At 38.4% G+C, this 13,317-nt stretch overlaps 1 protein-coding gene across 1 annotated transcript in view; it reads left to right on the top strand.

Moving 5' to 3' along the window:
- Positions 1–13,028, top strand: part of MOCOS (molybdenum cofactor sulfurase) — a gene marked incomplete at its 5' end in the record, with an annotated part of 216,079 nt that extends 203,051 nt beyond the window's left edge. Inside the window, 3 exons of the mRNA XM_080611404.1 lie at positions 2,786–2,912; positions 5,085–5,189; positions 12,517–13,028. Of these exons, the coding sequence (XP_080467530.1) occupies positions 2,786–2,912; positions 5,085–5,189; positions 12,517–12,663 (379 nt within the window). The 3' untranslated portion in view covers positions 12,664–13,028. The remainder of the gene's footprint in view (positions 1–2,785; positions 2,913–5,084; positions 5,190–12,516) is intronic.
- Between the last annotated feature and the right edge of the window lie 289 nt (positions 13,029–13,317).

The following is a 13,317-nucleotide window of genomic DNA, read 5'->3' as shown; positions in this document are numbered from 1 at the left end:
CTCAAGGCCTCAATCATAGCTGTGCCACAGCCTTGGCATTCATCTCTCATCCCCGTTTTCTGTTTTGCCCAACTTCCTTGCCTCTGCTTGGAATCATCTTCTCTCCTTTTAGTCAGATGCAATGCCAGATGATCCACTGATTTTACACCTTTTCCAGTACAACTAGGCTTGTAGCCTCCTTTTCCTCAAAGGAAACTCCAGATGCGACTGAAGCTGCAGCACAAGTTGGAAAACTCCTCATCCTTGTTTCGCCATGCACTGCCTTCTCAGGGTGCTGGGGAAATGAATTCAGGACAGATATACAGCATCCTCATTCTGCACTGATACTAAATCATGTTGTACCAACTTTCCAAATTCTGAATTCTGCAATGTACTTTCAAGAATCTGCATATATGAGTCTTTTTAAAATGTTTTTCTTTTTTTTTTTTAGAAAGTATTATTTAGCTTCTTGGCATGTGAGTTTGGTTTTCTTTAATGGAAAACTGCTAAGATTTATGAAACAATTTCAATTTTCAGCTGAGTTTTAACAATTTCTCTTTGTCTGTTCTGTAAGTTAAAATTAATCTTCCAGTTTGCACTTGGCTCTTGAGAGATAATCTGAAACAGAAACAGCAATTTAATTAAAAATGACCATGTAACATACTGTTGGAGAGCTACATGTACATAGAGACATCCATCATTCTGGTGTTGCTGTTACAGGTCTCCTTCATGGAAATCCATGTGGCCCGACCTTATGCTCACATGTTCTTGTAGAGATACCCCCTTGAAAATGAAAATATTAATTTTCAAGTTTGCCTGTTAAATATATGTAATGCATTCTGCATTGCAGGACCCGCTACTGTGAAAAGCCCAAAGTACCTAGACTGGCTTTGGCAAATCCCGGTGATTTTCACAACAGACTCTTGTTGAGATTTGCAGGATGAAGGTGCCTCTCACTGCATCCACACAATGCATGTTTTGTTTTAAGGAAGGAGAAATAATGGAAATTTACTCCGATACACTCTGCAAAGTAATTAGAAGCAGTTCTGAGGGCACAAGAGAGGTGAGGTATTTTGGAGGTGAGCCTGAGCAGATTGAAGACTGGGAGTAGGGGCACTGCAGCCTTGAGGACCAGCACCAAAGGATAAAATAGTAGAAAATCATAGAAACTCAAAGCAGCTTTCTGCATCTGGCTCAAGATGCTGCAGGCCCTTTGTTACTGGGGCTCTTGATGCCCCCTCTGGTTCTGGCTGGGGTTGCAGGCACTTGTAGACTGCATTCAAAACTAGAAGCTACACAGCGCTCAGACTCCGAGAGCCCACAGCAAAGTAAGGAAACAACAGCATAACTGAGCTTGTTCATGACTGCTATTTTCCTTCTTGTCTGCGTGTCAGCATAGTCTACACCTTCTGTTGGCTCTGATCTCAGTCATTACAAATTGTGTCTCAGCCGTGGTATTGCTTGTGGGATCTCAAGGGAAAACCTGTAACCCTTCAGCTTGCCATCTCACTTTCTACCCCCAGGCTGCTGGAGCCCTTGTGAACAGCAAAGCCTTGGTGGAGCTGGGCTTGTATGGTTTGACTAAAAGTCTGCACAGGCAGTTTATCCTTCGCAAATTTGTCTGCTAAAGATCATCCAGACTATTTTAAATAACATCAAGCTCTTTTCTTCACCTAACAGGCCTCCTCTGCCAAGACTGCTTGATGTGAACAGTTTTCCATGTACCTTGATTTTACATGTTTTTCCTCATTTTAATTAAAGCACATTTTAAACTGTATGTGCTTACTTTTTCAAGGTTGTTTTTTCTAGGGTTTGGTTTTGGGATTTTTTTTTTTCCTTTAGGGCAGAAAATTCTCTCTTCACTACTTACCCAGGTTTCTGCCTCTGCTGTAGGGTGTCATATCTCAAAGTTGTCAGACCATGGCTGATGGAGTATCAGAAATTATTCATTCTCATAATAGCTAATGCAGAAAGAAATGTTCTTCCCCACTAACAATGCTGCTGAAAGAATTCTCACAGATTTTAAGGATGTCTTTCTGGTACTGGTCTGGTTCTCCTTTAGAAGAAGAGTGAAGAATGACAACTCTAAGGTGCAGCCAGAATTCAGATATTTGTATGCAGTCTGCTGCTCTGTCTGCCTCATATATGTTCTCCACACTGACACAAATCTACACTCCGGCAGTTCAAATGCTTGTAAAGAGGTGGAGATATCACCACACAGAGATTAATTTTTTTCAAAACATCTACCATTTGGTGGAATCTGATGCATCCCAAAGGCAAATAATAATAATAATAATATAAGGAATAGATTCTGTCATAAAATGCCTTTACTGGTCTGTTTCACCTTCAGCATCTGCTGGTTTTGTCTCTTTTACCATTGCAGCATGTGAAGAATGAGTTTCTATTTGCTTTCTTTCTAGAAATATTCAATGAGTCAAATGACTGCTAATTCAAAAGATCTTTCCATTTGTTACCATTAGCCTCACATATGATGACTAATAAGGAAATAAACAACAACACACATTGTTCACAATTGCCTATCTATGTGCTTTCATGCCTACAGTTCCAGGTTACACCTCTGAGGAAGCCACCTAGAGGATTACATATTATAGTTGAAGGGTTACAAGTTATAGTTACATACCTTGTGTCATTTTCATGCCCTTCGTAACAAAACTTGATCCAAGTTATTCTGGAAAAATATTTGCTGAATCATAGAAGCCACTAGATTCTTCCAACACAAACATCTGGTGCGGGACGAGTTAATAAACCTTACTTTTTGTTTTTCTCTGTCATCTCTATGAGACAGATTAGAAGAGCCATTGGAAATGGAAGAATTAATCCCACGTTTCCGTGCCAACATTGTCATCAGTGCACCAGAGTCCTTTGAAGAAGAAGAGTGGGCTGAGATTTCAATAGGTGCTCTGCGATTCCAGGTACAAACACATCTCTCTTGTCTATCACAAAGTATTTTGACCACTGGAGACAGAGCAATTTTTGCAGGGTTTTGACCTCAACATGGGTGTCACAGTTTGTGCAGATGAAATTTATGAAGTATGTAAAAAAAAGCCATGCTGTGACCCATAACAAACATGCTTCAATATAACTGAGAGGTTTTGACATATCTCTCCACACCTTTTTAATTTCATATTTCATAAAATTTCCCACCTCTATCCACCTGAGCAGAATAATAATCACTGTTCTGAGGCAGAGTTGCAGCAAATATTTAGTCAGTATTTTCCCAACAGAACTGGTTGCCATTAAGCATAATAGTCCAGATGTAACCTCGGATTGCTGCACATGGAGCAATGGACTGCCAAAAGACCAGACGTGAATACAAGTGAACAATCTACTGCCCTCTGTTGCACACATTTTGTTTTAATCTCCAGTCAAGACATGTTTCAAAGTGTAGCCTGGCAGAGTTTTTTCATATGTTGTGCTTTGTATCATATCTAACAACATAATGTGCTTTGTACTGTGAGGAAAATGCTGAAGAGTCCAACTTTGTTGGCAAATGCATTCTTTTGAGAAAATATTCAACAACGGATCCATGAAGAAGCTACACATGAAACCTATTATTTTCTTAAGGGTGATAATGAAGGTGTGAATAACAGAAGTGCTAAGGTCAAATCTGGAAGTTGTGGTGGACATCACTCCTATTTCTTTCTGGTCAGCATATTGTAAGAAATGGACAAGTAATTTTTTCTCTAAGGGTGGAAAATATAACTTATCTGCTCTTTTTATGGGTACTTTTATCAGTAAGCAGTAATAAGACTTAAAGAAAGTTGAGAAAAAATTCCTTTAGGTAGGAGATGAAGAACGCAAAGGACAAAACCCTTAGTGTATAGCCTGTTGGAGGCTGGAGTTACACTAGGGAACTCATCTCAGGATCCTGCTGTGTTAGATACTGTAAAACTACAAAATTAAAAAGATATTTCTCTTTCTGGCATTGAAATGCTTTAGAAATACAAGCCAAAATTAGAAAGGCTTATGCAAGTTGCATTGTCTTTCTAGTTTCTGCCAGGACCTTATTCAGATACTGATGTAGTAACGGTAGATATTATGTTAATTGTTGAAGAAGCTCTTGAACAAAGCAAAGCAACGAAAAATATTTCCTTCTCTGTCTTGTTTTCTTGTTCTTTTAATAAAATATTAAAGCTGTGGAAAATCATCTTCTGAAAAAGCTGCCAAATGTATGGTTTTGATGATTACACTGAAGAGCTGTAGAAGCAGTTCTAGATGTATGTCAAAAAAAACTGAAATAGCAATTCAGATCAGCATATAAAAATGTTGGCAGTGTAAGGTTTAATTCTTTGCCCTATTTGAAATTTATAACACATTTTACAAAAGTAGAATGTGTATATTGAGATACTCTAAGAACAGTTTCTACAACGTACAGCTTTGCTAAAGTTAGGGATGCAATATTAAGCGAAACTGCAATATGTCTGCCTTCTTCATTTGAATGCTTTAAGAAGAAATCTGTTCAGGGTTTTTTTCCCTAAAAACACACCCTATTTCAAACAAGAATTAACTTTAAGATATGTGTTCTGGTGTCGGAATAGAGGATCTCATTATTCCTTCTGATTATGTAAACTTGTGAAAACTCACATTTTGCATTCTGATTATCTACAAGTGCCATGCATATATGAAAGACATTGTGCATTTCAGCTGCACTGAAACAGTGTAACGCAAACCCAAGAAAATCCTTCTTGGGTTAAATCCTGAGGCACTGCCTTGATTTTGTATTCAGTTCTCCTTTGGGTAAGTAGCCCTGCCAGCCCATAGATGAAGCGAAGACATCAGGAAATGCAATTATGCAAATGTTTGGTATTTCTCAGATTCTGTCTCTGGGAAAGTTTTCCTTAAAAGAATAGAAAATAAAAGAAAAAAGTGAATTAAAAATTCACTGAGACCTTCAGAAGCAGACCCTTTGAAAATGTACCCACTACATTAGGTGAACAGGCCAGATCTCTTGCATAAGAAAAAGCATAAAAGAACACAGGAAAGATATGTGAGAGGTAAGTGTTTAAGGTATTATGATGGTCAGAAGCTTGTACTATTCTGTGTTGTACTGCTTTGATATACAGCTGTGAATCTTCTTTCATTAGGTTGTGGGTCCATGTAGCAGATGTCAAATAATCTGCATTGATCAACAGTCTGGGGAACGAAACAAAGAATTTATGCAGTCTCTGTCTGTGGCCAGAGGTAGAAAGGTCAGTACAGTAATCTAAAATAGCTGTATAGAAAGATGTGGTGACTTTATTGCATGCATAGTGAAATATCTGCTGAGAGAATATTCATGACTAAGTTGTTAAGCTAATCCATTTCTCTTTCCAGTAAAAAGATGCACTTACAACCCAGATATGACATTGTTTATTTCCATTAAATGTTCAACATGGTTTTATTCAGAAATTGACTATTAATATGCATTGGGTTTTTTTCTGTGCTTGCTTTTATTCAGTATGTACTACTTCACAATGATGTGTTTATCTTGGTCTTGGAAAACAAGAGCTGATGCACTGATGTCATTCAAGAAGACAAATCTGCAGAAAAAGAGTATTTGATATGATACAGTTAGCTCATATGACTAAACTCTATTCTTACTGTGAGAAACTACTTAACAGGAAAAACAGAGCAGATGTGAGTATAGTCAAAGCTGAGAGTAATTGATTGACTGGAGAAAAAGTGTGAAAAGCAGGCGTTCATTGGAGTCCTTATGCTTCCTGAAGCTGCATTGTTTCTTGGAATTGAGAGTGCTCAGACGGTGGCTAGACATTTCAGCATCCCAAAAACTTCACAAATCTCCTCATAAGTATTTATTTATCTGAAAAAATCCTTACTTTAAATTCGTTGCTTCCTGTTCATTAAGCTTCTGTTGTAAAAGTTCGTCAGCCAGTCAGGGCTCAGAAGCCTTGCCAACACCAGCCAAACACCAGAGATGATTGGGCACAGCACAGGGGCCAGAGCAATGACAAATAGGCTGAAAATCATTCACCTAAACAATGCACAAACAAGTTACAAATAAGGCATTCTTTGTTTGGAAAAAAAAAATACATTGATTCGTCTCAGTGACTCATTAGGCAAACAAAGGGCTACATTTTCAATGGATGTTATCCTTGGTGAAAAGCTCTGCCAACTCTTGGAGCCAGCCACCTGGTGCAGAGTGAGATGGGGAGAGGCGAGAAGGCAGGGACCAGCTGTCTAGCCACAGCTTCCCAATGACCTGAGATGACTTTGGGTTGCATGGCAGGCTCTGTCATCCAAATCCTGCCTTTATGAGATGAGCTCCTGGCCATGGTGGATAGCCTGAAGACAAGAATTCTCTCCAGGCAATGCTGACCCACAGCTGGAACATCTGGGGCACTTTAAAGAGCATTCTGACACTCTGGGCAGAGATGCTGCCATCTGCCATGTATGCAGGAGTGTGGTATGTCGAGGACTTTCTCTAGCCCCATAGATTTTACTGGATTATGATTTGAATTGTCTGTAGAAGGAAAGCATTCCACATTCAGGGACCGTCCCAAATGGCAACAAAACTTTACCCAGGACATAGATTCTCAGGAGAGGCAAAACATCTTCTGCGTGTTTCCCACAAGCAAAGGTGCGCTCCTCTTTCATTCCAATTAACTCGGCAATGGAAAGATTTTCTGGATACAAGCACTCTTAGAACCAAGTAACTCATTCAATCAGAACTAAGGCAATGAGAACAATCCAGCCTCTCGAGAACAACCTGGCACCAGATAAAAGATGCATAGCAAGGCGAGGCACTGCTTGACAGAGCACAGTGCTGCTATTCACAGTGAGGGAGTGCTCTGCTTCCCTCAGCTACACAACCATAGTCACACTGCAAAGAACCAGGCCTTCAGCTTTTTCATTTTTTCCCAGTCTTCAGCATTGCTGGCAGATGGGATCTTGTGAGCATGCCCTGCTCTGCATAAAGCCAAGTCCTCTGGGTTAGCTTGGCAGCCAAAAGAGATAGTTTGAACTGGTAGCTTTGCTTGAACTGGTCTGAGAAGACCTCAGAGCCCATCCCTCCTGCAAATCGTCTGTGTCGTGATGGTCACCAACTGGCTATTGGTGAGAAACACCTGAGGACTATGGCATCTTCAGTGTGCTAAGCAGACCTAGCAGGGGGCATTGATCCAGACCTTTCACAGTTCACAGTGGAGACAGAGGAAGAACATCGAGTTCATGTGACTGTGTTAAATTGCAGAGATAATCCTTCGGTGACTCATGTCTCTAGCTTGTGCTTTTCTGTTAAGGAGTCATCTAATAGACTTCTTTTTCTTTTTTTATCAGATACAGATTCAGTGAAGGGATTTAGCACTGTTTGTTCCCAGCTGTCAATAATGCAATTCAAACTACAAAAAACAAACGCAGCAAAATAAGTTTTAAACTTAATTTTGCAGTACAAGGGGTACTGCTAAGTTTTGAAAGGCTGTTGTAGTTGCTTGATTTCCAAAACATTAAAGATACTGCACATACAAATGGATTTCAAATCATGAAAGTTTAACAAGAAAGACAGATGTCAATATTTACCATTTTGTTTTGTTTTTCCAAGAACACCAACCTGGAAAAAGATACCAAACTTTATCAAACTGGTAGCCCAAATAACAGCACTGCAGATGAATTTCAATAATAAAGTAAGGCTTGTAAAAGGTTCAATATTTATTTCTAAAACCATATTTTTCTCCATCATTCTGAGACTTTGGGAACCTGATGCTCCAAGCTGAAAAATTGAGGATTGCGTAGATGGACTGCAGCGGAAATTCAGAACCAGCTACTGTAATTAGCCACACAAGATATTTGCATGTTTCCTATTAAATTTAAAGCAGGGTGCTGAAGCCCAGCCAGCTGCTTTTTATGAAACCTTTCATCACATTGTTTGAAATAAAATACAAACACCTCTACAAAGCGAACTGGAGCTCTGCTGCCACCAGTTCTGAAGAAATATTCATTAAGGATTCCTTCTGTAAATTTTGACTGAAAAGGAAAAGGGGGCTCTCCTGCGACAGAGCTCTCTCTGTTATTGCAGGACACTGCAAAACACTAGGTAATTGCATTAAGCAAATAGCATAAAAATAGCCATATGCTGTTTCACATGCTTCACCACCTGATGCCAGGCACACATAGACAGAAAGGAGAGAACATTGAATTCTTGGCTATCATCTTCTGTGTTTTGCAGATGCAGTTTTAAGCTAACAATAGCGGAAGCCCTGTGGGTAGATTTGCAACAATGCTATAAGCTGGGACTTGCTGTCATGGTAGCAAAGGGAACTGCATCAGCAGTCTGCCCCAGCATAAATGTCTGGATAGCGGTACATCAAGAGAAATCCATTATGTTTGCACATGCCCTCATATACTAAAGGGCTTGTGCTTTTTTCCCTGTAGGCTGTTGATCCTCCTTGATGTATCTCATTGTGCCTTGGGAGAGCTTTTTTCCCTGTAGGGTGAGATGCTGTGCCTTTGGACTGCTTATTGAAATGTTAGCAAGGATAGCAAATTACTTCCCTTATCTGATGCATCATTATCATAATTTTCATCGTAATGCGGGGCTTTATACTATGCAATGCTTTTCATCCAAAGATCTGGAACATTTGCAAACACTGACTGATATAATTAATAGACCTCTGAAATACTACGGTACTCTTTTCTCGTTGGTGGCTGAACTAGAAAATGTGTTTATTTAAGGTAGAGCAAAAGAAAATCAGTTCTTAGAAAAACATTCTGCTGCCCAGATATTTTCAACAAAACAAAATGAGGACTTTTGACACCAAGTTAAAGCTTTCTTTTTTTTTCTAATATAAAAAAACAGCATGCTGAAAATGAGTACTTCCACTCTCCTACTTTTACTAAGAAGTTTTGGTGAATAAGAGCTAAGAAAACATCGTTACATTAAAAACAAAACAAACCCAAGCAAAAAAAACCCCAAACAACCAAACTTAAATAATTGTGTCTCCCAAAGCTTTGCATGGGATGGAGGTTATATTATTGTATTAATTAAATCATAGAATCATAGAATCAGCTAGGTTGGAAAAGACCTTTAAGATCATCAAGTCCAGCCATTACCCCAGGACTACCAAGACCACCACTAAACCATATCACTGAGGGCCTCATCTGCATGGTTTATGGACACTTCCGGGGATGGTGATTCCACCACTTCCCTGGGAAGCCTGTTCCAATGCCTGATCACCCATCTGGTTAAGAAATTTAATAATATCCAGTCTAAACCTCCTCTGGCACAGCTTGAGGATATTTCCTCTTGTCTTAAATTAGCAGAAATGAACAAGTAAATTCATCTGTTGGGAGAAGGCAGCCAAGAGCTACATACAGGGGCAAAATCCAGAACTTATCCATCCAAAGCTTTATTTTAGCATGCAGTATCAGTTATGGGCTTGTTACACATTCTAACAGGGCATTTTCCCGACCAAGTGCTGGTCTGAATTAACTCATTATTTAGGAGCTGTAGCTTGAAGGCACTTCATCTCAGCCTTTCTCAGATGTAGCACCTCAGGTTTCTATCTTACAGAAGAAGATACTGCACCCAGGATATTTCTGCCAGTGAATATCTAAGCAGTGCATATTACTGTTGATCCAGTATAAGTACTTGAAACAACATGCAAGAATGATAGCATTTTATAGCTCCACTTTTAAGTGAGTGTGATGACTATCATATGATTCACTGTTGGCAAGAATAAGTACATTTTATCTATTTCTTCCAGCAGTGAATTGTTGTGCTTTTTCCTAATCATGAGCTTTACATTTTTTGCCTCTGTGAAGTTTAAGAGTGATGGGAAGAGCCCTTACTGCCATCTGACCAAGCGGATAAAACCACTGAGCTCTCAGCCCAGAAATCCCTGCCCAGTTCCTGGTGTCTCCTGGGGAGGTTATATGCAGAATAAAATGCCCTTGAAGTCAGGAAAAGGTAGCAACAACAGAGAGATTATATGGTTCACTGTAATAACTCTGCAGGCTGTAATCTCTGCGTCTGAAGGCTTCATTTTTCATCAGCAAAATGTGAGAAGGGCAAATTTCTATCTTTTTCTTGAAACAGAGCTGAAATGGCAGGATGCACATCTTTTGTGGTTGCTGCAGGGCTGTTGCTATTATCAGTACTTGCTGAGTCAATATTTGTAATTATTGAAAAAAAACCAAGGAAATTCACTTAAACAATATTAAATCCAATTCTATTAATTGCAAGCTAAATTTTGGTCTTAAGAACATTCAGAAAAGAAAAAGGTCAGCAATTCCAAGCAGGTCTTAGTACTAAAATATGTATACCATCAATATAGCATCACCTTGAAAACTCCTTAGGCATCACCTAGTCTCAGCACTGAAAAAAATACTCTGAGACTTTAGATGCCAAATCAGAGTACGGAAATACTAAGGACCATTATTAAATAGTATATAAGAACTCCTGAAGATAAAATGTGTTCACACGTCTTTTCCTAAATAATTCTAAATGTTTTAAGTTGATTTACAAAACAAAAAAAAAAAAAATTGCTAAATGATTCACATCAATAGAAAAATTGGTAAATCAAATTCTCTGCAGTGAACAAACTGCCCAGACGTATTTTAGTCTCATTTTAAGATCAATCGAGATGTCAATACAGTAAATATAAATAAAAACTTCTCATGTGTCAAATAAGTTCATTCACATGGCTGAGTTATAAAATTCCTCCCTGTGTAAAATGTGATTCAGCATGGACTAATATTAATTTTACAATATTTGTTTGATGCTTGTCTGATTTTATAAAACAACAAATTTATGACAACTGTCCTTTTTGCACTAGGGCATAGGAAGTAAATCCAAGTTTCTAATCACAAGGCTGGAAAACACATCATTTATACCAATAGAGAAAACACAGCTTGACAAGAAACAAGAGAAAAGCAAGAATGGAAACATAATACTGTGTAGTTTAATAATTTAAACAAAACAGTTACTAACTTACCATTTAGCATCACAGAATCATAGAATCCTGGAATGGTTTGGGTTGGAATGGACATTAAAGATCATCCCGTTACAATGCCCCTGCCATGGGCAGGGATACCTTCCACTAAAGCAGGTTGCTCCAAGCCCCATCCAGTCTGGCCTTGAACACTTCCAGGGATAGGGGCATCATAGTTGATCCAACACAGTCACTATGCTAAAGGATTGGGATCTTACTGTCCTGCAGTCATTAAATACTCAGCATTAAACACTACAATGTTAATAGTAAGGATCTACCCTGTGTCCACCACTGTTGACACCATTATGGTGACAGGTATCAAAAAAGTGTCATTAATACGATAAGCCTGATCAGGAGCAACTCATACCACACATATGTGAAATGCTGGGGAGATGAAGTAATAGCAGAAGTAGCCAAAAAAACTCTGCTTGTTTTTCTTTTAACGTAGAAGGAGAATAAAGTTTTGTTTTTAATGGATTTCATTTGTTTATTTATTTACTTTACGCTTTAGAGTGGCTGGTACATTTTGGCTGTAGCCTACCAAAACAAAGTACTTTTTATTGAAACCTTTAAAAAAAGACAAGAAAATTAGTATTGGGTTTCCAAGGTCCTCAGTTTGAAGAACGAAGACATTCTGAAGCCTGCATATCAATTACCAATCTGATGTGGTCTTCAGCATTCCTTTATTTCTTACTTTACATATTTCTTTATTATCTAATCATTTGGAAAATATTATCATGAGATTGTGAGTCTGTTTCTTGTGCACTTCTAAACTCTCCACTGCTGGAAAACAAAACCACAAAACCACACCACTTTCTTACTGTGACCTTTCCAGGTCACACCCAGCTGTTCACAGCTACAACTGTAATATTCAACGTGCTTAAGATCAAGACCACAAATAAAAGTGCAAACACACTGATCAGGTTGTATGGTCACTGGGTGAAGTGGTTTTTTTGTTCTTTTTTTCTTTAATATTCAGTATCATGAGGACACATATTTAAGTATTTTTAATATTTACATAGGATGGCTTCACAGGTAATGACAGATAACAACTGGTAGACCTAATAAAACAAACTTTCTGAATATTTTCTGTAAAATATACTGAAATGTTCATAAAAACAAATGAAGGGAAATTCACAAAGTCTAGGCAGAACAAAGTTCTGTTATCAAAGCGAATAATTCACGGTAAAAGGTGCAAGACTTTTTCTCACTGTTTGAACGTACATGCATTCTCATGTTGCCTAGACCTTATTGGTAGTAATTCATTAACTGTATTTGTCAAGAAGCCAGAACAGTCATTAAATGGCAAGACTGCGAGGGAGTGTAAATTACATACATGATACTATGGAACTCATGATGAAATACTACGTTATTTATCTACTCACTTCTTAAATAACATAGGATTAACTTTTGTTTACTAGTCTATTATAGTTAATCAGTTAAAAATGTTCTTAATTACATGGAGATAGTTCATAACTCCTCATTCTTAATGCAGTATTGTTTTTCTAAACATATCTGGGCTGTGGGATCCTCTATAGGTCTGATTACTTTAGCATGAGCTGTGTCTTAATAAATACTTTCCTTTTTTCAGACAAATTTTGGCATATACCTGATGAACCAGCCCTTGCATTCATCCCTTCCAGATATGTTATCTGTTGGGTCTCAAGTACTTCCAGTGCTGAAAGAGAATATGGAAATTCAGCCCCTGACATCCAGTGAAGAAAAATGTTCAGGATAGATCCTCTGCTGGAGATGAGATCTCCACGCAAGTCCAGGGAAAAGTCAGTAGTCAGTTACTACAAAAAAAAAAAAAAAATCTTTTACTTGCTTGGTTCTGATTTAAGTCTTTTAATTTTCTGTTTGCCGTAAATGTTATCAGATGGCAGAAACCTTGATAATTACAGCTCACCTACATGTTTATGCTTGTGATTAGGTTACAACAGCCGTAAGTCTATTTTGCTCAATTGCTTCAGAATGCAGCAAGTTTGATCAAGTTTTACTGGTGGATGACTACCAAAGCAAGCACAGCATCATTGTCAGAAACCCACATCTCAATGAAGGAAAGTAAACACAGCAATGCACTACTTCCTTAAGTTGCTTAGCTAAAACCACAGTTAGGAGAGAAGATGCAGGACATATTTTAGAAACAATGTGGGTGGGATGGGAACAGTGGGAGAGCGGCATGAAAGTAACCGCTTACCAATTCAGTCCATTCAGCTTGCCAAAAATGAAACTGACGGTGATGTGTAGACAAGGCTGAAAGCACCTGAGAAGAGGGAAGTTTTATTGGGAAATCTATGTCTACCTCTTCAGAAGTGGTATGTGAGGATGCCAGAATGGCACAAAGATCAAGGAAGATTTGGTATGCCATTTGCAGAACACTAGTTTCACT

Source organism: Psittacula echo, assembly GCF_963264785.1.
Source record: "Psittacula echo genome assembly, chromosome: 2".
NCBI lineage: Eukaryota > Metazoa > Chordata > Aves > Psittaciformes > Psittacidae > Psittacula > Psittacula echo.
Note: the sequence above shows the minus strand (reverse complement) of the source record. Positions and strands in the feature narration are given on the sequence as shown.